At 47.3% G+C, this 22328-nt stretch overlaps 1 protein-coding gene across 1 annotated transcript in view; it reads left to right on the plus strand.

The window, feature by feature from the left end:
• Positions 1-22328, plus strand: part of SRM (spermidine synthase) — a 325236-nt gene that overhangs the window by 209440 nt on the left and 93468 nt on the right. The window contains exon 6 of the mRNA XM_069609940.1: positions 15894-16039. Coding sequence (XP_069466041.1) covers positions 15894-16039 — 146 coding nt within the window. The remainder of the gene's footprint in view (positions 1-15893; positions 16040-22328) is intronic.

The following is a 22328-nucleotide window of genomic DNA, read 5'->3' on the forward strand; positions in this document are numbered from 1 at the left end:
ACGGGCAAAAGCAGAAATTGACATTCTCTTCATCAGTTGAATGACGGAGAAGGCGACTGTCAGTGCTGGCAGAGGCCTGGGAGGGAAAGCATGGTCAGACCAGGAGAGAGGTGTGGTGAGAGGGTTAGCGATAGGCAGGTCTGATGAGATGAGTGCATCCAAGGTGTGTCCGGCTGAGTGGGTCGGACCAGAGGGAAGAATGGTAAGGGAGAGTCACAGAGGTCACAGAAGAGTACGGAGGCCATATCAGAAGAGTCCTGATGAATGTTGACATCTCAGAGGAGGAGAAGCTTTGAGGTAGAGGTCAGGAGAGAAGAGGTGAGGTCGGGCCATTCAGAAAGAAAGAGGGAGATCAGGCAAGGGGGCCTGTAGATGGTGGCGTGAGTAAGCAAGAGGGTAGGAGAAACACCAAGCCTGCAGCCGAGGCATTCGAAGGAGGAATAGGGTTGAGTGGGTATGATGGAAGCAGGCACCCATTCAGGGAAGATCAGGGCCACTCCGCTTCCAGACTTGCTGGGCCTGGGCTTGGAGAGGATCTTGTAGCCATCAAGAAGAAGAGTGTTGAGGGCAGTGACAGAGTTGGCGTTGATCCACGTCTCAGTGAGGGCGAGAACGCCATGGCCAAAGTCTTCAAGCAAGGATACAGATATCGGAAGAGTGTTTAATGGCCGAAATAAGCATTGAGAATGGCTAAGTGAAGCTGGTTGCCCCCTTTGAAGGTTTTCCAAGGAGGGGTACAGGTAGATGGTATATACGTTAGTGGTGATGAAGGGGCACAGGGGGTGGAAGAAGGAGGAAAGGAAGGAGAAGGAAGGAAGTTGATGAGGGCCTGAAGACGGCTGCCAAGAAGGAGGGCCATGACAGTGCTTCTTAGATGTTCCGGTACCCGAGTAGGAGGGCGTGCTTTCTGGGTCGTTCACCTCGTCTCCTTTGGAGCATACCAGCCTGTTCTTGCAGAAGGTCGTTCTGGCCGAGGTCCGAAGAGTTTGGGAAAAGCCACACTCAGGACTTTTTGTCAATAAAAAGATTGACGCGAGGTACAGGCTACATTCCTCGGAAGAAGTGGCCTTGTCGTCTTGTCCGCCTCCCTCCTTCACAGTGGTGGCTGCGGCCACGTTGCAATCCAGACCTGCAGCATCCTCCTCCGCGACGGCTACTCAGGTCTTGGGAAAGGAGGACAAGCTCCTGGACTCCCTAGGGAGGAAAATCTTTGCCAATTCGGCCTTGCAGCTCAGGCAGGCCAATGCAGAATTGATTTTTGCGGGAGTTAACATGCGTATGTGGAGAGGTCTGAGGAGCACATTCCGGTCGAGAAGCTGGGGGATTTCAGAGGAGGCCTTTCCGATGCCAGGGTCTTAGCCCAGGACCTCCTGGAGGCTGCGGCTAATCACGTAGACACCTCGGCTCGGGGCCTGATGCTTGGGGTTGATACCTCGCGGCAAGCATGGCTACATGCCACTAAGTTCTCGAAGGAGGTGCAAGACAAGGTTCTGGACCTTCCATTTGATGGTAAGGAGCTTTTTCACTCTTCTACTGATGTAGAACTCGCCAAAACCAAAGACAGCACTCAGATGGCCAAATCATTGTCTGTTCTGGTCAAAGCTCCCTTCAAGGCTCAAAGGCCTTTGTCGCAAGGTCGACCTTCCTCTGGTTTTAGGGGCTTCCTCGACCGCAAAAATCGCAGAGTGGATACCCCTGCAGGGAATAACTGCCGTAGACAACAGCGTACGCAGTATTTCTTCCGCTCCTCAGCCTCCTCATCAGGTTCAGGTGGCACCGCACCGATAAACCTGCCAAATTAGTCCCCGGTGGGAGGACGCATTGCGTCTCATTGGGAGGCGTGGCAAGCCATCACAGAAGACAGATGGGTCTTGTCAGTCGCTCGAGCGGGCTTCCGCTTACCTTTACCCCGTACCCCACCCCTCAACCCTCCTTTTCAGCTGTCAGGCTCACCCTCCCTCAAGGCCGAGGTTCAGAAACTGTTACAGCCGTCCACTTGGACACCGCTGCTCCTCTTCGCCGGGTTGCACTTCCCGAGTTCCGACATGGAGGTACCCGAGACTGCGAGCAACGCACCAGTTGTTCGCGTTCACCGGACCGCGCGGGTAGCCCCGCCCCCGACTTCCGGGATGGAATATCCGACAGCTGGAGCTTCAGTCCTACGCGTTGCTTCTCTCCTTAGAGTCGCGCTGCGCATCGTGAGTTTGCTCTCTTCTACCTTCTATTCAGCTATCAATGTTAGCCTGACTACTATTCCACCTTTCACTTACTTATTCTTTGTTCTGGCTCCTAGAAATCTCCGTTGCTATCCTCATCCTGTAGACGATATCTTGCTGTTGTCACAGCCACGTCCACCGGTAGTTATTCGCCATCTTCTAGCCTTGAGCCGGTATTCTCGCGGAGGTCTCTCTCTCTCTTCTAATCCTGTTCTTTGTATTTACGCCCATTAGGATGCAACCTCAGACCTTCCATTCGGCCTCCGGATTCTACTTGTCATAGCCTCTTATTCAGTGTTCACCCATATCTCCCTGGGGCTAATTCCTGTGGGTAAGATTCTTTCCCTTTCTTACGATTTCTTTTTTGAGCTGAATCTTAAATGTTTCCTAATCTGTTATATTTGACTATAGGCTCCAGGTCTGCATTTTCCCTTCAGAGTTTAATACCGAAGTCTAAATGAGATTAGGTCTGTCAGGGTAAGCCTTCTTCTCTTACTCCTCTCTTTCGATATTGGATCTCTGGAACCATACTTACCTTACCTCTACTCTTTTCAACCAGAATTCAACCTGACAAGACTAAAGACTACTTTCCAACAGGCCTGAACCTTCAACAGTCGTTGCAGGAATCCTCGCTCCCCAGCAGCTCATCGCGGTTTTTTTTTCCCTTCGGGGTTTCCCCTGGTGACTCCACTTCAGCCTAGCCTCTTGGCTGGGTTTGAGAGGGGTTTCCAGGTAATTCCCTCTGGCTTCTATCCCGAGAGGGCTGACTGAAGAGAAGGTATCTATTCACAATTGCCAAAGGATAATCTGCTTTCTAGAGCATTATTTTTATAAAGTTATTACAGTAAGCAACGCCTAGCTGACCTTGATAATCATCCTTATCTCTGGCATTTGTGAAGGACTACCTCCGTTATGGATCAACAGATCCAGCAACTTATAGCTGCTGTGCAATCCCTGACCTCGGAGGTACAAAATCTGAAACAAGAGAATGCTAACCTTCGGCAGGCTCAACAGCAATCTCAGCAACAGACTGCGCAGTTGGCTTCCCAACAGGCAACAGCCAGCAGGGTTCCTCATTGCTCAGAAATTCCCCCTGGTCCCCTTCCAGGGGGTCAATTTGATGGCAATCCCCATAAAATAAAAGAATTTCTAGATGCCTGCGCAGTTCAATTCGTGTTTAAAGCAGCCTTCTTTCATACTGATCGGGACAGAGTAGGGTATATGATTTCGCAGATGGTGGGACCCACTTTAGCCTGGGCCACTCCTTTGGTCACAACCAATAACGCCATATTAGACTCACATACTGCCTTCTGTAACAGCATCAGATCTATGTTTGGTAGGCAGGAGATTCGAATAGCAGCTCAAGAACAACTACTAGATCTCAGACAAGGTAATCGGGACATCTTGACCTACATCACTAGATTCAAACAGATTGCCAGCGAATCTACGTGGTCAGATGATGCCCAGGTTACTCTTTTTTGGAGAGGTTTATCTGAAGATCTAAAGGATGAAGTATCTAGGGTGCCTCGCCCCACGTCATTGACTGAATTTATCGCCTTAGTCATGCAGATTGACTATAGGATAAAGGAACGGAGCAGTGAACAGCGCAAAGGAAAGCCCACAACTCGTCCATTTTCCTCTGCCCCTCCTACACAAAGAGGAAGCTCTAATGAAGAACCTATGCAGTTGGGGTCAGCTACCTGAGGGCCTTTATCTCCTGAAGAGAGATCCCGTAGAAGACCTCAGGGATTGTGTATGTATTGTGGCTCAAATACCCACACTGTCCAGGAGTGTCCTATCACTCCCCCGAGGCGGTCGGGAAATGCCAACTCCCGGTCGTAGGAGGAACCACGGTCCGGGATTCTAATGTATCTTTAGGTTCCTCTTTAAACATACCAGCTTCACAAGTGAGCCAGCATTCTCACTCTCTAATGTTGGTTCTACATATCACTTTTTCATTTGGTTCCCAGAAGTTGACCGAGATTCTGGCACTTATAGACAGCGGCGCAGCCGGTAACTTTGTCGATTGGGCTAGACAACATCAGTTACCTTTAGTTTCAAAAGGCGAAGCTATCCCGGTGGAGAGTGTAGATGGTAGCCCGCTAACTTCCGGGCCAATTGTCAACCAAACCAGTCCGTTAGCTATGTCTATCGCTACACACAAGGAAGTCATTACCATGGATGTGATACAAACTGCCCATTACCCTGTTATCCTAGGACTACCTTGGTTGCGGAGACATAATCCCTATATTAATTGGGCAGCAGGTTCACTCTTTTTGGGTTCTGAGTTTTGCCTCCATAACTGTTTGGGAAGAACTAACACGATATGTCATCCACATCTAGAGGAGAACAGACAAGTCACTATTATCGGGTCTGTAATCGGTCTTCCCCTCGAGTACCAAGAATTTTCTGAGGTCTTTTCCTCCTCCGATTTCTCCTTACTTCCTCCTCATCGCAGAGACGTTTGTGTAATTGATCTCATCCCAGACCAGCCTTTACCCTTCGGAAGGATGTACATACTTTCCTCTTCAGAGAAGCTCGCTCTTAGGGAATACCTTGACCTCAATTTACGAAACAGACTCATTACCGAATCTACATCTCCAGCGGCCGCTTCACTATTCTTTGTGCCCAAGAAGAACACTTCAGAACTCAGACCCTGTATAGATTTCAGGGGATTGAACAAGATCCCTATTCCAGACAGATATCCGATGCCCTTAATTCCTGATATCATAGAGGCTGTAAAAGGAGCCCGCATTTATACAAAGTTGGATTTAAAGGGCGCTTATCATCTGATCCGGATTAGAAAGGGAGACTAATGGAAGACGGCTTTCCGGACACCTTTTGGCGATTTTCAATACCAAGTTATGCCCTTTGGATTGTCCAATGCCCCGGCCGATTTCCAGCGATTTATGGACCACCTATTTTCGGATCTATTATTACACACTGTCATCGTCTACCTAGATGATATTCTGATCTTTCCAAAGGAATCCTCTGAACATCAAACCCATGTCCGAGAAGTGTTATACAGACTCCAGAACAATCACTTGTTCTGCAATTTGGAGAAATGTTTCTTCCACCAGTCCCAGGTGACCTATCTGGGTTATATCCTTTCAGCACAAGGCATCGCAATGGATCCAGACAAGGTAAAGGCAGTCCAGAATTGGGCTAATCCTCGATCTATTAAGGAGATTCAATGTTTTGTGGGATTCTCAAATTTTTATCGTCGGTTTATCCCAAATTTCTCGGCCCTTACTCAGCCTTTAACCAATCTTTTGAAAAAAGGAGTTCCATATGTCTGGAATGAGGAAACTCAAAAGGCCTTCGATACCTTAAAAAAGAGGTTTACATCAGCACCAATACTTATGACGCCTGATCAATCACGCCGTTTCATTCTCGAAACGGATGCCTCTCAGTACGCCTTGGGTGCTGTTCTTCTACAAGAAGATGATCAAGGGATAGAACGGCCCATTGCTTATTTGTCCAAAACCCTCGCTCCAGCAGAATTTAATTATACCGTTCTCAAGAAGGAGCTATTCGAGGAGTGGAGACACTTGTTGCTGGGAGCTCAGTTTCCTGTAGAGGTTCGTACCGACCATCAAAACCTAAGGATTCTTCAATATGCCCAGACCTGCAACAGTCGTCAGGCCAGATGGGCTCATTTCTTCTCCCCTTTCAGGATCTTATTCTCTTTCATTCCCGGAAGAAACAATTTGCAAGCGGATGCCTGGTCACGAAAGGAGACCTCTTTTAAATGTCCAGTCAAACCAGAACCCATTTTTCCCCCGTGGTATTCTTAGCGTTGAAAAGAAATATAAATCTACAGATTTTCTCAAACGCTTGGAATTAAGTTCTGTACCCTCTGTTCTAAAAAGGCTGACCAAGAAGGAGTTGGATCGCCTGTCTAAAAAGGACGGTTGCTATTTTCATGGGAAACAGGTCTATGTACCCACTAAATCCTTACAAAAGGAGGTTCTAACTATGTGCCACGACTCAAAATCCGCAGGACATAGAGGTAATGTGAATACCCGCGAATTAATCTCCCGATACTTTTGGTGGCCATTAATGCGGAATGATATTTTCACATACGTCAGGTCTTGTCCGGTTTGTTTGCAAAATAAGAGCCCCAGACATTCACCGTTTGGAACTCTGGTAAAGATGCCAATACCTACACGGCCTTGGCAAATAATTTCAACAGACTTCATTGTGGAGTTACCTATCTCCGAAGGATGTTCAACTATTATGGTTGTCGATTCATTCACCAAACTGGCTCATGTTCTCCCTTTCACCGGTCTTCCCTCGGCGGCTCAAATGGCTCGAACCTTCATTTCCCGTATCTTCTGCCTCCATGGTCTACCAGAGACTATAATTTCGGATAGAGGTTCTCAATACACGTCCAGATACTGGAAGCAGGTCTGCCAAATTTTGGGTATTACTCATACGTTGAGTTCCGGTTTTCACCCACAAACCAACGGTCAGACCGAGAGATTGAATCAGACCTTAGAAGGATACCTTCGGAGTTATATATCAGCAGCACAAGACAACTGGTTGGGTTTGTTACCAATGGCTGAATACGCTTATAATAATGCACATCATTCAGCGATTAAGACCTCTCCCTTCGTTTGTTCCTATGGATTTCACCCTGCCTCATTTCCTGACAAAAGTTTTTTGGATGACAAATGCCCAGACGTGAAGGTTCTTCTGGAGAAGATACACCAGGGTCAACACGCAGCCTCTCAGGCACTCGGGACTGCTCAAGAAAGAACAAAGAAGATGGCTGACCGTCTCCGATCTAAAGCTCCGGTAATACAACCTGGAGACCTGGTGTGGTTATCTTCCCGATTTCTGCCTAGACATCTTAGACCTTCCAAATTCTCACCTAAATTTATGGGCCCTTTTCGGGTGATTTCGGCAATAGGAGCTGCAGCCTTTAAACTGAAACTACCCAAGACCTGGGCACGGATACACCCAGTCTTCCATGTCTCTCAGCTAAAACCTGACATTGGAAGCAATTTCCATCCGGTGGTGTCTTCTCGTCCCCCTCCAGTTATGCTTGATACCAATGTAGAGTACGAAGTCTCATGGTTGTGTGATTCACGTATTCACCGTGGAAAATTGCAGTACCTAGTGGATTGGAAGGGCTACACCCCTACTGATCGTACTTAGGAATCTGAATCCAGTATCAATGCTCCACGACTAATCAGAGAATTTCACAAGAAACATCCTGGCAAACCAGGGGGTAGTAACTTTAAGAGGGGGCATACTGTTACAGCTGTCCACTTGGACACGGCTGCTCCTCTTCGCCGGGTTGCACTTCCCGAGTTCCGACTCAGGATCGGGACTTCCAACATGGAGGTACCCGAGACTGCGAGCAACGCACCAGTTGTTCGCGTTCACCGGACCGCGCGGGTAGCCCCGCCCCCGACTTCCGGGATGGAATATCCGGCAGCTGGAGCTTCAGTCCTGCGCGTTGCTTCTCTCTCTCTTCTACCTTTTATTCAGCTATAAATGTTAGCCTGACTACTATTCCACCTTTCACTTACTTATTCTTTGTTCTGGCTCCTAGAAATCTCTGTTGCTATCCTCATCCTGTAGACGATACCTTGCTGTTGTCACAGCCACGTCCACCGGTAGTTATTCGTCATCTTCTAGCCTTGAGCCCGGTATTCTCGCAGAGGTCTCTCTCTCTCTTCTAATCCTGTTCTTTGTATTTACGCCCATTAGGACACAACCTCAGACCTTCCATTCTGCCTACGGATTCTACTTGTCATAGCCTCTTATTCAGTGTTCACCCATATCTCCCTGGGGCTAATTCCTGTGGGTAAGATTCTTTCCCTTTCTTACGATTTCTTTTTTGAGCTGAATCTTAAACGTTTCCTAATCTGTTATATTTGACTATAGGCTCCAGGTCTGCATTTTCCCTTCAGAGTTTAATACCGAAGTCTAAATGAGATTAGGTCTGTCAGGGTAAGCCTTCTTCTCTTACTCCTCTCTTTTGATATTGGATCTCTGGAACCATACTTACCTTACCTCTTCTCCTTTCACCCAGAATTCAACCTGACAAGACTAAAGACTACTTTCCAACAGGCGTGAACCTTCAACAGTCGTTGCAGGAATCCTCGCTCCCCAGCAGCTCATCGCAGGGTTTTTTTTCCCTTTGGGGTTTCCCCTGGGGACTCCACTTCAGCCTAGCCTCTTGGCTGGGTTTGAGAGGGGTTTCCAGGTAATTCCCTCGGGCTTCTATCCCGGGAGGGCTGACTGAAGAGAAGGTAGGTGTCATTCACAATTGCCAAAGGATAATCTGCTTTCTAGAGCATTATTTTTATAAAGTTAATACAGAAACTTCTGCTCCTCAGAGCTGTGGAACCCGTTCCCCTTGGGGAGCGAGGGGAGGGCTTCTACTCCCGGCTGTTTACGGTGCCCAAACCCAACCAGGCTGGCCTGCGCTTCATCCTAGACCTTTCCCAGTTCAATTTTTCCCTACCCCAAGAGAAATTCAAGATAATCAAGCCCGGCCAGATTCGCTCCTCGTTGCAGGCGGGCGCCTGGCTCAGTGTCGTGGATCTTCAGGATGCGTACATGCATATCCTGATTTGGAACCCACACAGGAGATACCTCCGTTTCTCTTTGGGAGAGGAGCACTTCCAGTTTTGGGTGCTTCCTTTTGGCCTCAGTTCGGCGCCGCGTGTCTTCACGAAGATGATGTCGGTGATCGCGGCCTATCTTCGTCTCCAGGGTATCCATGTGTATCCCTATTTGGACGACTGACTCCTACGCAGCCCTGTCCATTGGCAGCAGCGGGCAACCTCCAGTCTCTCTTTCAGCTCCTGTTCCATCTTGGGCTGTCGGTGAACTGGCGGAAATCCTCCATGACGGTCTCACAGGACCTGATTTCCCTGGGTTTTCGTTGGAACACGATAGACTGCCAAGTGTATCTGACCGGGGACAGAATGGCGGATCTGTTGGCCACGTGTCAGATGTTTACGCAGTCGGAGAGCATGTCGGCCTGGTGGTTCCAGAGGCTTCTGGGCCTCATGGCCTCGTGTGTACTGGCTCTTCCTCTTGCTCGTCTCAAAATGAGACGGACCCAGATGGCTCTTCGGAGTTCCTGGCTTCAGGCTGTGGACCCGGATTCCAAACGGATAATGATTCCGGATTCCATGAGAGTGGACCTGGACTGGTGGTCATCTCTCAGCAACCTGTCAGTGGGCGTGGGGTTCCAGGACCCAGCCCCCATGGTGACGATCACGACAGACTCCTCCCTTTTCGGGTGGGACGCAACGTTAGATCTTCTTCAGGTCTCTGACCTCTGGTCACCTCAGGACAAGCTCCTGCACATAAATCAATTGAAACTTCTGGCGATTTATCTGGCGCTCAAGGCGTTCAGACCTCTCATTGTCAACAAGGTGGTCCGCATAAGAACAGACAATGCGGTGTCAATGTACTACATAAACAAGCAAGGGGGAACAAAGTCTCCCCCTCTCGTGGATCTGTCCATCCAGATTTGGGAGTGGGCCGTGCTGCATGGGGTCTGGCTGCTTGCAGTGCACATCCCGGGCCGGCTGAATGTCACTGCGGATGCCCTCAGCCGGCGGACAGTGGTCAGCTACGTGTAGGAGTTGAAGGCGGAGATCCTCTCATGGATTTTTTCGCGTTGGGGCACACCGGAGGTGGACCTGTTCGCCACGGCGGTAAACAAGAAGCTTCCTCAGTACGCCTCCAGAGGGGGGCTGGGAGCCTCCTCTCTGGGGGACGCACTCGAGATCCCATGGCACAACATGAGAGCTCACGCCTTCCCGCCTCTTCCTCTGGTTCATCGAGCAATTTGGAAGTTGAAGAGCTCTGTCAACTGTTCTCTTCTACTGATAGCTCTGTGGTGGCCGGCCAGGTTTTGGTTCTCAGAACTTCAACTGTGTCCGCCGATTAGGTTACCAGTAACTCCCGATCTTCTTCACCAAGGGGAACAGCAGATGTGGCACCCCTCCCCACAATCGCTCAGCTTGGCGGCATGGTGCCTGAGTTCACGGCTCTAGAGCATTTGGGTTTGTCTGCGGATAACATGCGCATTATCAAAGCAGCCAGGAAACCCTCGACCAGATCTCAATACAAGAGTAAATGGCTCAGGTTCTGTCATTGGTGTTTGGAGAAAGAATTGGACCTGAGGGTGGCGACAATTGACACAGTGCTGTCCTTTGCCTCCTCCCTAGCAGAGTCAGGGGTTAATGTCTTGTCCTGCAGGACATATCTTTCGGCGATTTCCGCCTACCTCTCTACAGACCGGTGTTCTTATTCGTTAACTAACCTGGTGGTGAAGAGACATTTTGCTGGTTTGACACGCATCTACCCTCCGGTTCGTAGTCTGCACCCGCCCTGGGACCTAAACGTAGTCCTGACGACGCTGTGCCATAAACCTTTCGAGCCAATGGCTACGGTTGACCTCAAGTACGTGTCCTGGAAAGTGTCCTTTCTGGTCGCCGTTACGTCAGCGAGGAGAGTGAGTGAGCTCCGGGCATTGTCGGTGGAGCATCCTTTCTTGGTCTTTCACAAGGACAAGGTAGTCCTTCGGACGAACCCAGCTTTCCTAGCAAAGGTAGTGACCAAATTCCATCTGAATCAGTCGATTTCCCTTCCGGTCTTTTTTCCAAACCCTGCCTCGGAGGCGGAAAGGGTTCTACACTGCCTGGATGTCCGAAGAGCTCTTAAATTCTACCTGGACAGGACTGCCGAGCTTCAGAGCTCTTCCCAACTGTTTGTGACCTTCGGTAAACCCCAGGGCAGGCCGGCGTCTAAGGCATCCATTTCCAGATGGATTGCTGCCTGTATCACGGAATCTTTCACCGTCCAAAAGCTGAAACCTCCTAAGGGTATCCATGCACATCAGGTGCGAGGCAAGGCAGCTGCGGTTGCTTTTCAGAAGTATGTTCCCTGGGAGTCCATCGCTAGAACGGCTACTTGGGCCTCCCCATCTGCTTTCTGTAAGCATTACTACCTCGATATGAGCTCTAGGGCTGACGCTCAGTTCGGCCAGGCTGTGCTGAAGAACCTGTTTCAGTAAGGGGTATTTCCATCCACCCATAGTTCCTGTAAGGAGTGCTTGGGAATCTCCCATAAGTATGGAGGAAAGGGGACGGGACGTAGGAGTATTACCAGGTTACTCACCGTAGTAACCACCTTACTCTTAGTCCATAGTCCCCTTTTCTCCATACGCCCGCCTGCCGTCCCCTCTAATAAGGTTCCTCAGTTATTGCTAATGGGTCTTGGACCCTGCGATAGAAAAGGACTGATGGGTGATGCGCCGGGCGGAGCCAAGGTGGGCGCGGTTACGGCCGCGTGCCGGGCCCCGCGCAGGAAAGAGAGGAGGGCCACATTTTTTAAAAGAAATGTGGATGCTTTTTACAAACGTGCTCCGGTCCCGTCCCACAGGATGGAGAGATGTCCCATAAGTATGGAGGAAAGGGGACTATGGACTAGGAGTAACGTGGTCACTACGGTGAGTAACCTGGTAAGTTTCTGTAAACTCGCATTTAGCGCTCCTGTCTTAGTAATGTGTGTTATGTTGCTTGACCTACACTAGCCCACTATGCATCTACCACTATTCTACACAGTTCTACTTAGAACCATCCTCTATTTGACCACCCTTCACAACATGAACTTATCTCAGACACAGAACCAGTAACATCATGGTAGTGTACCCTTGGAGCAAGCAAACATGGCCACTAAACTTTGCAGCCTCCAACAGTGAAACCTAAGAATCCGCGCCAGACTCCCAAGAATTTATGACTCTTTAGCTAATGCCCAACTCGCTTCTAATCACAACAGGCACACCTTGTATATCACGAACAATCAACCACACACAGCTAACACCGTCCAACACCGACTACAACTCAACAGTCAAATCTTTAGAGAATCCACCTCCCTCCCTAAATGCCAACACAAAGTCCATCCGCCCTCTGCCCCACCCACCCTACCTGGAATAAAAGGCGCCCTATTAAACGCCCCATCTATGGTAGCCCATGCCACTGAAATAGCGGACACAATCCAAATCAAGAATTTGGATCTCCTGGCCATCACGGAATCCTGGCTCCATCCCGCAGCAGGACCAGCCATCATGCTAGCCATCCCAGATAATGACACTCTTATACGTATGGATCGCACCACGTCTAAAGGTGGCGGCCTGGCTATAATTGTCAAAAGTAACCTAACCCTAAGACTCTCCTCACCCCATAAAACCAACTCCTGTGAATCCCTCACAGCCAAACTTACCATTGCCAATAATCAAACCATCATCATCCACCTGATATACCGACCACCAGGCCCTATAGGCTCCTTTGAGGAAGACCTCACAAACCTATTACCTGACAATTTAAAAAACTCTACTCAAAGTGTCATGCTAGGCGACTTCAACCTTGGATTTAATGACCCACGCGACCCCAATGCCCTACAAATTAACAGCACCCTCGAGGAACTAGGATTTACCCAAAAGATTACAGATCCTACACATATCAAAGGAAGGACCCTCGATTGGATTGCCGAACATAACTGCCGAACCACTATCACCTCTATAATGCCTCAGCCATGGTCCGACCACCACATGGTATCCTTTACCCTAGAAGCCACCACACCTACGAACAACACTATCCTAGCTCCTACCGCACCTACTAGAAATAAAAAAATATCACCCCTGAAAATCTTATCCCCCTCATTCTCCCCTCCTTAAATCCAGCCTCCACGGTAGAAAAATACAATGAAGTGATGCTTGCCTCTCTGGACGCTATCGCACCACTGAAAATTAGGAAGAGCAAACCCCGCCAACACCCAAATACCTGGTTCACACCCTTACTGAAAGACATCAGACAAAAGAAACGCGTAAGTGAAAAAACTTGGAGATCAGACCCCTCAGACACCAATAAAAATAACCTGAAGAAATTAGCTACCCTCTACAAAAAAGAAATCATCCTTGCGAAACAAACATCCTACAACACCCGTATCACTCAAGCCAAATCCAACACCAAAGAACTTTTCGCCATCCTAAAGGAAGTAGAATCCCCTATCCAAGCTCCCGACTCTTGCCTCAAGGATAAGAACTGGTGCACAGGCATACAAAATGCCCTTGCCAACAAGATGATAATGCTTCAGGCGAAGATCAACAACAAAAAAGCTTCCATAACCGCCCCAAATACTGTTAACATAGGCACCCCCTCCAAGGCTACCACAAACTCATTACCAACTCTGAAACCTCTGGACACCCCTCCCTTCTACTTTCGCAAAGTCTCCACCAAAGAAGTCGGTAAAGTCCTTCTCACTCTCAAACTCTCCAATTGCCAGGGCGACCCATGTCCAGCCCAAATCATAAAAGTCGCCGCCCGCGAACTTTAACCCTTCATTACTAAACTCTTTCACATCAGGTACCATACCCAGCAACATGAAACATTCCTGGGTCCTCCCCCTCCTCAAAAAACAAACTCTGGACCCCTCCATCCCAACCATTTACCGCCCCATAACCACTGTGCCGTTCCTACCGAAAATTTTAGACAAAGTAGCCTACCTACAAATTCAGCACCACCTGGAACTAAACCACCTCCTAGGAGTCCGACAGTCCGGCTTCAAACCTCAGCATTGTACCGAGACTGCACTCCTAGACCTTAAGGCAGAAATAGACACACTAAGAGATAAAGGTACGACTTCACTCTTACTACTCCTCGACCTCTCTGCTGCATTCGATCTGGTAGACCATGCAATACTTTGCAATCATCTGGTCACGGCAGCCTGCTTCTCCCATGAAGCAGTCGCATGGATCCAGTCCTTCTTAGATAACAGGACAGTGCAAGTTTTCTCTCCTCTAGCAGCTGCAGACCCCGCACCTATCTCATGCAGTGTACCCCAAGGATCTTGTGCATCTCCCACCCTCTACAATATTTTCACAAAGCCCCTTTTCGATGATCTAGACGGTCTTGGCATCACCTACACTAACTATGCAGATGATACATAGATCCTCATCCCGTTGACAGGAGATTATGACAAGGATTTGGCCTTTGTGAATAGAGTCTACCTCATCATCCAGGCATGGATGGCCTCCCACGGTCTATGCCTGAATGATGCAAAACTGAACTCCTCATTCTAGGCACCTCCTCCAACATCAAAAAACTAGGTCCCAACTATGACTCCTTCATAATTGACAATAACATCATTACTGTGGCCAAAGTAGTTAAAACCCTCGGTTTCTACATATACTCCACGCTTACCTTTGGTAAACAAGTGAATGCCATGGCCTCAGCCACCTCCTACACCTACAAGCTAATTAGAGCAGCCAAGCCCTTCCTCTCACCTAATAATTGTGTCATTCTAGCAAGGGCACTAATCCTGTCGAAACTAGATTATTGCAACGCCCTCTACATAGGCAGTAACAACTACATCACCGCCAAAATACAGACACTTCAAAATAATGCCCTGAGAGCCATCCTAAACTTTCCTAAAAATGCCCACATATCAGACCTCAGGAGATCTACTAACTGGCTCTCCACAAAAGACAAAATCCTCCTCAAAACAGCATCCCTTACACACAAATGCCTTAACCACGCAGCCCTGCAATACCTTATAGACAGATTCACCAGACAAACAGTCTCTCGCCCCCTAAGAAAAGCTAACTCCAACCTTTTGTTAGTACCCAGATTCAAACTTACTAAATCTGGCGGGAGCAGCTTCGCTGTTAAAGCAGCACAATTTTGAAATTCCCTTCCCCCTGCTCTAAGGGAAGATCTCCCCTACCGGCAATTCAGATCCAATCTGATTCAATGGCTAAAAGATCATGATGCCTAACCTCTCCCTACTGTCATCTGGGATCTCATGTATATTTTGTATATTTGCTCTGCTCTATTTATACGTCACACCTGCATTCTTGTAAACTTACTGTATATACATCTGTGATTTCTTTGACAATACATGTCTACAGCATTGTAACCGTAGCTGTACCCCCATGTTTAATCTGTAACCTGTAACCTAAGTTGGACAACCCTCTTTCTGCCTTCGCGCCCGAATACCCCTGGGTCTGGTGCGCAATATAAATAATAAAAACAAAACAAACAAACAAACAAACTGCTAAAGCATAAGGCCTCTGTGGAGGAACTCTTTCAAGTGTTGCTAATGTTGGTGCTGTAATTGTAATATTCCTGAAATATAATAGGTTTAATAGTGGTAATGTACTTATTGCAATGGGTAGTATAACTGCATTATTCCTGAAACAGAATAAGTGACATAGTTCAGTAGAAATTGGGTTTTACTTATCTTGAATTGCTTACTGCTATTCTCAAAGTCTTTTATACTGTGGTTTACTTATCAGACGTATTGTATTGGTTTCTATACTGTGTTTATTGTGTATGATATTTACCCTTCTAAAGAATTCTTTGCCTGTGTTTATATAAAATAAACCTTTATTTGTACATGTATAAGAGTGTATAAGTGTTTCTTTGGAACATATGTATGCTACAAGTTATTGGTACCTTCCTACAGCCCTCTCTCCCTCCTAAGGTAAGCCTACCTGCTCTGCCATAGCTACCCAAGTGGTACAGACTTATACTAGAGTTGGAGTTTCTGTATTGCCCAAGGGATAGTCTTATAAAGTCGCTGGACTTTAGAAAAACTGTCCTAATAATCCTGACTTCATGTCTCGCCTTTCTCTTGCAGGAGAGTGCCAGTGGCTCCATTTGGAACTCATTAAGGAGATGCACCAGTTCTGCAAGTCTCTCTTTCCAGTGGTGGGATACTCTTACTGTACTATTCCCACCTATCCCAGTGGACAGATTGGCTTCATGCTGTGCAGTAAAAACCCAGTGAGTATTTTGCATGCCTAGGCCGTAAGCACTTGACCTGTGATGGTTCAGACATCAACTACTTTAATTCCTCCGCACTATCCACTGAAACCTGGATTGGATGGCCACACAGAGGTCTGCCTGGGTCAAAAGTATGAATATATACAGCTTTACCTATTAGCACATGACACAAAGTTAGGTCTTGCTCATTAAATGCTTCATCCTGTCTCCATTCTCTCTCTCTTCCTCTCTTCCTCCTGTTTCCCTTTCTCTTGCCCTAGCCACGCAGCAATGCAAATCCTGGAAGGGGGTGGGTGGTATTTTGTTTTATCATTTTATTTGGCTTTTCCTCCAGAAAGACTTGGTGAATTTGTGATAATTTGATTATCTTATTTATGTATTCTGCTTGCTGTCGGGTGTTAGGTGAGATTTTCATTTATATGTTAGGGAGAATTCTCAGAAATGCACAAATTCCCCTCTACCTCAGAGACCTCCAGCTCTTTTTGCTGGACTTTAGGACTTTTCATTTCTAACCTGGAGAGAGTGAGACCTTTTTCCCCACTCTCTCATGTAGTTTTCTGGGATTTGAACTCTGTATTTCCTTTTGAATTTGGAGTCTGACAAACTCCATAGGCATCATCTTTACATTGTGATACACAGCACCTTCAGTGCATTGGCACAGGGAAGTCTTACATTTCCCAAAAGGTTTAAATACCTTCTGTTGTATAAACTACTGTTTCCAAGAGCAGTGAAGTGAAATTGACTGTACGTACATTTTGTAACTTTCTAGACCCAGCACACACTATCTTACCATAAGGTGCTGGAGGGGTTACTTAGTATCCCATTTGTCTAGTTTCTCATGTAACATTTTTATGTTAACATTTCTGCAACTAATGGCTGGTGGCAGTGGTTTACCTTTTCCTACCATTGTGTGTTTTTACCGCGAGCTGCAATTGCAGCTGCATTAAGACACCCATAGGTCCCTTTGTTCGTTTCACTAGTGAAGCCCGCCTCTGGATCCAGCGTGTCTGGCAGGGGCAGAAAGTGAGGGAGGTGCCCGAAACTCCATGTGCTTAATCCCCATGGTTACAGGAATGCACTCATAGGTGATTGGCCGGCTGGCTGCTCTTGGAGGACCTCCACCCTGCGGTGTGATTGACAGCTAGGCTGCAAATGAATGGGAGAAACCTGCATAAAAGGTGAGGCTTTTGGCTTGGAAGGCAGAGTCGACCACTGGACGAAGGAATCCAAAGAAGAGCTTGGAAGAGACGCCTGCTGCAACTCCTGGACCGGTGGTTTGCCCGGTGAAGCTCTGCTGCAGAGCAGAAGCTCCGAATTCGCCTTGATTAGTGAATCCCTGCAAGGACGACTTCTCCCCTTGGGTTAGTGGGACCAATCAACCCCAAAGTGAACTTGTCTGGACATCCTCTCGGAGCAGGCTGTATTTCCATTGCTGCTGCAGGAACCGAAGTGCCAGGGAGAGGAACTCCCGATTGAGTGCATCGCTTTAAGTCGGACCCGAGCTCCAGGAAGATCCTACGGACTCCATTGAAGCAGGACTGACCAAGCCTGAGCCACCTCAACAGAGTGCTGGACCCCAGATGCAAGGAAAGTCCAGAGTGGTATCCGAGAGACCGCGGTGGTGCTATTTGCTGTAGGCGTGAGGAGCTGAAACTGAGAAGTGCCGCTGAATGGAAGTTTGCCCATTGCTGCTGCCAACCTTCAAATTGTAGTGCAGGAGTCCCCAGAAGTGCTCCCTCTTGTCCCCACGACTGAAGCCCAGGAACAACAGGATCTGCAGAGCTACACAGGAACAGAAGACAGCTGCAACCAATTATTCTAACCAAGGGTACTGTAAAGTTAAGAGGGCTTACCTCTTGTTGTTTAGCCTTACGTGTTCTCAGTTGAGACTTGTCTTGGTTGCCATTGCTGAGTTGCTTGCAGCTTTGCCCCTCACAGGCCTCCCAGCTTTTGGCCTTTCAAGTGAATCTTATTTCTACAGACATTTCTAAAAACATTGTGCAAGACTTTTACTTAACTACAAGAAGATCTTCAGCTCCCCTAGACTTTGCTCAACTAACATTGGCTGTCCTGGCTCCCTGAGAGACTCTTCTTACCTCTGACTTTGTGCTTTTGCCTTTCCCCCAGGAAAGGGTTAATTTACTTTGCATTGGAGGGTTGAAAAGTGCTCACCAGTTTATGAATTATTTGTTAACATTAATTTTATTCCATATTTTAACCGTTGCACCAAACTCAGTATTGCTCTAAATGTACCAGTGATAAATCAATGTCCACAGTGTCCTAGCTATATAAGTCACCTGAGGGTGTAGGAAGTGCGTGTGTGCTGTCCCCAATTGGTATCATCTGATTTATAGAAACAGAGTGTGTTTGAAGTATATTTTAAGTGTTACATGTTTTGCTCCCTTCTGTAGAAGGCGTATATAAGTGACTGTGAAATAAATTAATAATAGTTTTACCAAGAAACCTTGAGTCTAAGTGTTTATTTGAATAATTGTCATTGTGAAAATGTGTGTTACTACCTTACAGCTCAAATTGACCCCTCTTGAGATTAGCTTGGCTGCTCAGCCACACTACCAACTTGTGTAGTACAGATTTATACCAAAGGTTGGGTTACCTATTGCCAGGAGGACAAGATTGGTGTAGTCTCCTAAAGGGTACTGCCCTCAATCTTGCCTAGCACTGGTGGTAGGCGGTGAGGATCTATTGTAGAGTTGTTACATTGAGTATTTGCTTTGCTTTTTGTTCAACTAAAACCTTCACAAGGCTAAGCTCCACTAGAGTAGCAATTGTAACATGCCAAGGATGGATTACCTCAAGCAGGAAGCCCTGCTCGCTCTAACAGTAGAGCAACTGAAAGAAATGTGTAAGATCATGAAGCTCCCTGTTAAAGGAAAGATAAATGAATTAATTACAAGGTTGTTAGATCACCTAAGGTTGGATAGTAGACCTGTAACTCCTACTAATCCAGAAAATGGGGAAATTGATAATGAGGATGATAATTCAGAGTGTAACTCTGTCTTAGAAGAGTCAGAGGAGGGAGAGAGTCCCAGTATAGGAGCCCCTCTTTGCCTCAGCAGGCCCTTTTGCCTTAACCTATGTCCACTGGGACCCCACAAGCTCCATCACTGAGTCCAGAATATGTGTCTCATGAGAAAATGAGACTTGAATTGGAATTTAAAAGGTTACAAGCTGAAGCTGAAGCCAACCATCAGGACATCAGACTCGGGGAATTGGTAATGCAACATGCTCCTGAAATGAAAAGATTGTCTCTTGAAAAATTTTCCCTCCCAGTGTTTTCTAGTCTTCCAGTCCCTAAGAGGCCTCACCTGCCCAAAGAAGCAGTGAGTATGTATGATGTGAAACTTGATATTTTGAATTGGTTGGGTCCTTTTCAATATAACTATGGGATTCAGGGTTTCACAGGGAATCGGTTGATTCCTTGGCTTTTGTCTAGGCTTCCTCAGGTTGCAACTGATGCTGTAATGGAGGTGGGTGAACTTGAAAGACAGGAGTATGAGAATGTGAATAAAAGGTATAAGATTTGGGATCCAAACTCACGCTCTGGATTAAATATTAAAGCTGGTGATTATATATGGAACCAATATCCATGAAGCACATTAGATGAATATATATAATGTACAAAGACACACAAGTTAGGCTGAGATAGCCAAAACTTGTTTGTTTGTACATTATGTATATATTCATCTAATGTGCTTCATGGATATTGGTTCTATACATAATCGCCATCTTTAATATTGATTCCACGGCGCGAGTTTGTATCCCAAATCTTATACCATTTATTCATTATAACCCAACCCCTAGTGGGTGGGTTTTTCAGTTTTGGGACTGTCGCTGCCGTATGTCATCTTTTGATGTTTCCCAAATTTTGAGTGGAAACTAGCGCACAGTAGCTGTATCAAACCCACTTTTTCCTTTTTTTAAAGTATTAGAATGTGAAGCTGGCTTTGATCGCCAGATTTGGGAAAACTCCTTCCCAGTACCTTAAGAGGCCCAGGAGCCTCAAAAAGACTGATGGTAACCCTTGGGCTACCTGGGTGTGTGAATGTTTGAAAAACATAGATGGATGGGTTAAGGGTTACAGAGTGAACTCCTTTGAAGGAATGAGAAATCTATTTTGTTGGAATCTATTTCTGATGCCTGCTATCCTGAGCTCAGACAGCACTTGACTGACTCAAAAGAGATTCACCCCAAGAAGCTAGCAAAAGCTGCTGACTTGTGGGTTGCCAACAGGGCCACTCACAAGGATTCTGGGGCCACTCATAGAAAGGATGAGGGGAAACAGCACAAGAAAGATGACAAAGATAATTCTAAATCCAACCACCCAAAAAGGGCCACAAACATGAGAAGGGTAAGCCATATGGGAAACCAGGTTAGTCTAGTGAAACCTCTGGTGCAAAACCAGAGGGAGGTCAGCAGAAACCCCCATTCCAGAAAACATTTGGTAAATGTTACGCCTGTGGGTCAACTGACCATGTGAAAAGGGATCCCAGATGCACGGGTACACCTTCAGGGGTCCACACTGCCTCCTTAGCCTTCCTCCCTGAGGTGGAAGTTCCTATGGCAAGTGGAAACTTTCATCTATTGGCTGAAGACCCCAGATAATTCCAAAGAATATTTAAAGGAGAGTGTTCTTGTGAATGGTCAGGAAACCCCTGCCATTAGAGACACTGGGGCCAGCATTACAGTGGTGGATGAAACCTTTTCCAAACCTGTCCAGATGGTTCCAATACTACCGGCTCTCATCCAGTGCAACAACATGACTGTAAGAATAACTGTCAGTTTACAAAACGAGGTGCCTGGGAGAGTCCTGTTGCAGAATGACTTAACAGTAAAAGGAAGCAGGAGCAGACTAGACTGGCCAGAGAGGCAACTTTGGATGAATCTCAGTGGGTAGTTACAGAAGTACATATAACTCTCAGTCCACAGGAAGGACACTCTTCTAATTCCAGGACAAAGAAAGAGACAAAGGGGAACCCCTAGGTCTCAGGAAAGAAGAAAGGTATCACACCTGTACATAGGGCAGGGGCATCCCTGAGAGGACAGTCCAAGGTCACACCTGTGACCCCTCCACCAGCTGAGGATGAGTGGGAGGATCAACCAGAGGATGGTGAACCAGCTGCTGACGAAACAGAGCTGGAGGAAGGCTTCCCCCTGTTGGAGATCTGGATCCTAAAGACCATCCTGAGCTGCAGACTTTGCTTGCAGAGGGTGGCCCCTGTAGGGCAGACTTTAGCAGAGGTCAAAGACAGTGTCCTACTCTTGAAGGACTTCGCCAACAGGCAGCTTCCCAGCTGGAAGGGCAAGAGCCAGGGAAGCACAGGCTGTACTGGGAGGATGGCCTCCTTTACAGTGAGCCAATAGAGTCTACCCCAGGGTACTGCACAAGGCTTGTAGTGCCTCAGGAGGTGTGACCCTAGTTTCTATAGTTAGCCGATGAGGTTTCCTTTAGCTGGTCACTTAAGTTTTAAGAAGACCAAGGAAAGGAGTTCTCTATATTTCTACTGGCCTAAAATGGGGTCTGATGTAGATACATTCTGTATAAGCTGTCACACTTGCCAGACATCTGGCAAGAGTGGATCCAAGATCGTGGCACCCTTGGTGCCTCTCCCAGTGGCGAGAGTTCCTTTTGAGAGGGTAGGGATTGCCATGGTTGGTCCCCTAGGCCCCCCCACATCTTCAGGCAACCGATTTATATTGGTTGTGGTAGACCATGCTACCGGGTATCCTGAAGCAATACCTACGAGAACTGTTACTGCTCAGGAACTGGCTAAGGCCCTCCTTGGTATTTTTACCATGGTAGGTTTTCCTAAGGAGGTTATCTCAGACAGGGGGACCAATTTTATGTCCCACTACATGCAAGCCATGTGGAAAAACTGTGGAGTGACCTACAAGTTCTCAACAGCCTACCATATCCAAGCCAATGGGTTGGTGGAGAGGTTTAATAGATCTATGAAGAACATGATAGGTGCTTTAGAAGAACCCCTTAGAAGAAAGTGGGACCTTCTACTGCCATGCCTTCTCTTGGCTTGTAGAGAAGTCCCTCAGGAAGGGGTTGGTTTCAGCCCCTTTGAGCTCCTCTATGGTCAGCCGGTTAGAGGTCCATTGGCCCTAATCAAGGAGCTGTTGGAGAGTGCTCCTTCCCACAAGCCAGTAAGAGTACCGGACTATGTGTTAGGTCTTCGAAGGAGAATGACACACATGATGACAGAAGCTTCTGGTAACTTGAAAGCAGGTCAGGCTCTGGTGAAACGTTGGCATGACCAGAAGG

This window comes from Ambystoma mexicanum, chromosome 8, assembly GCF_040938575.1.
Source record: "Ambystoma mexicanum isolate Mex_15411 chromosome 8, UKY_AmexF1_1, whole genome shotgun sequence".
Taxonomy (NCBI): domain Eukaryota; kingdom Metazoa; phylum Chordata; class Amphibia; order Caudata; family Ambystomatidae; genus Ambystoma; species Ambystoma mexicanum.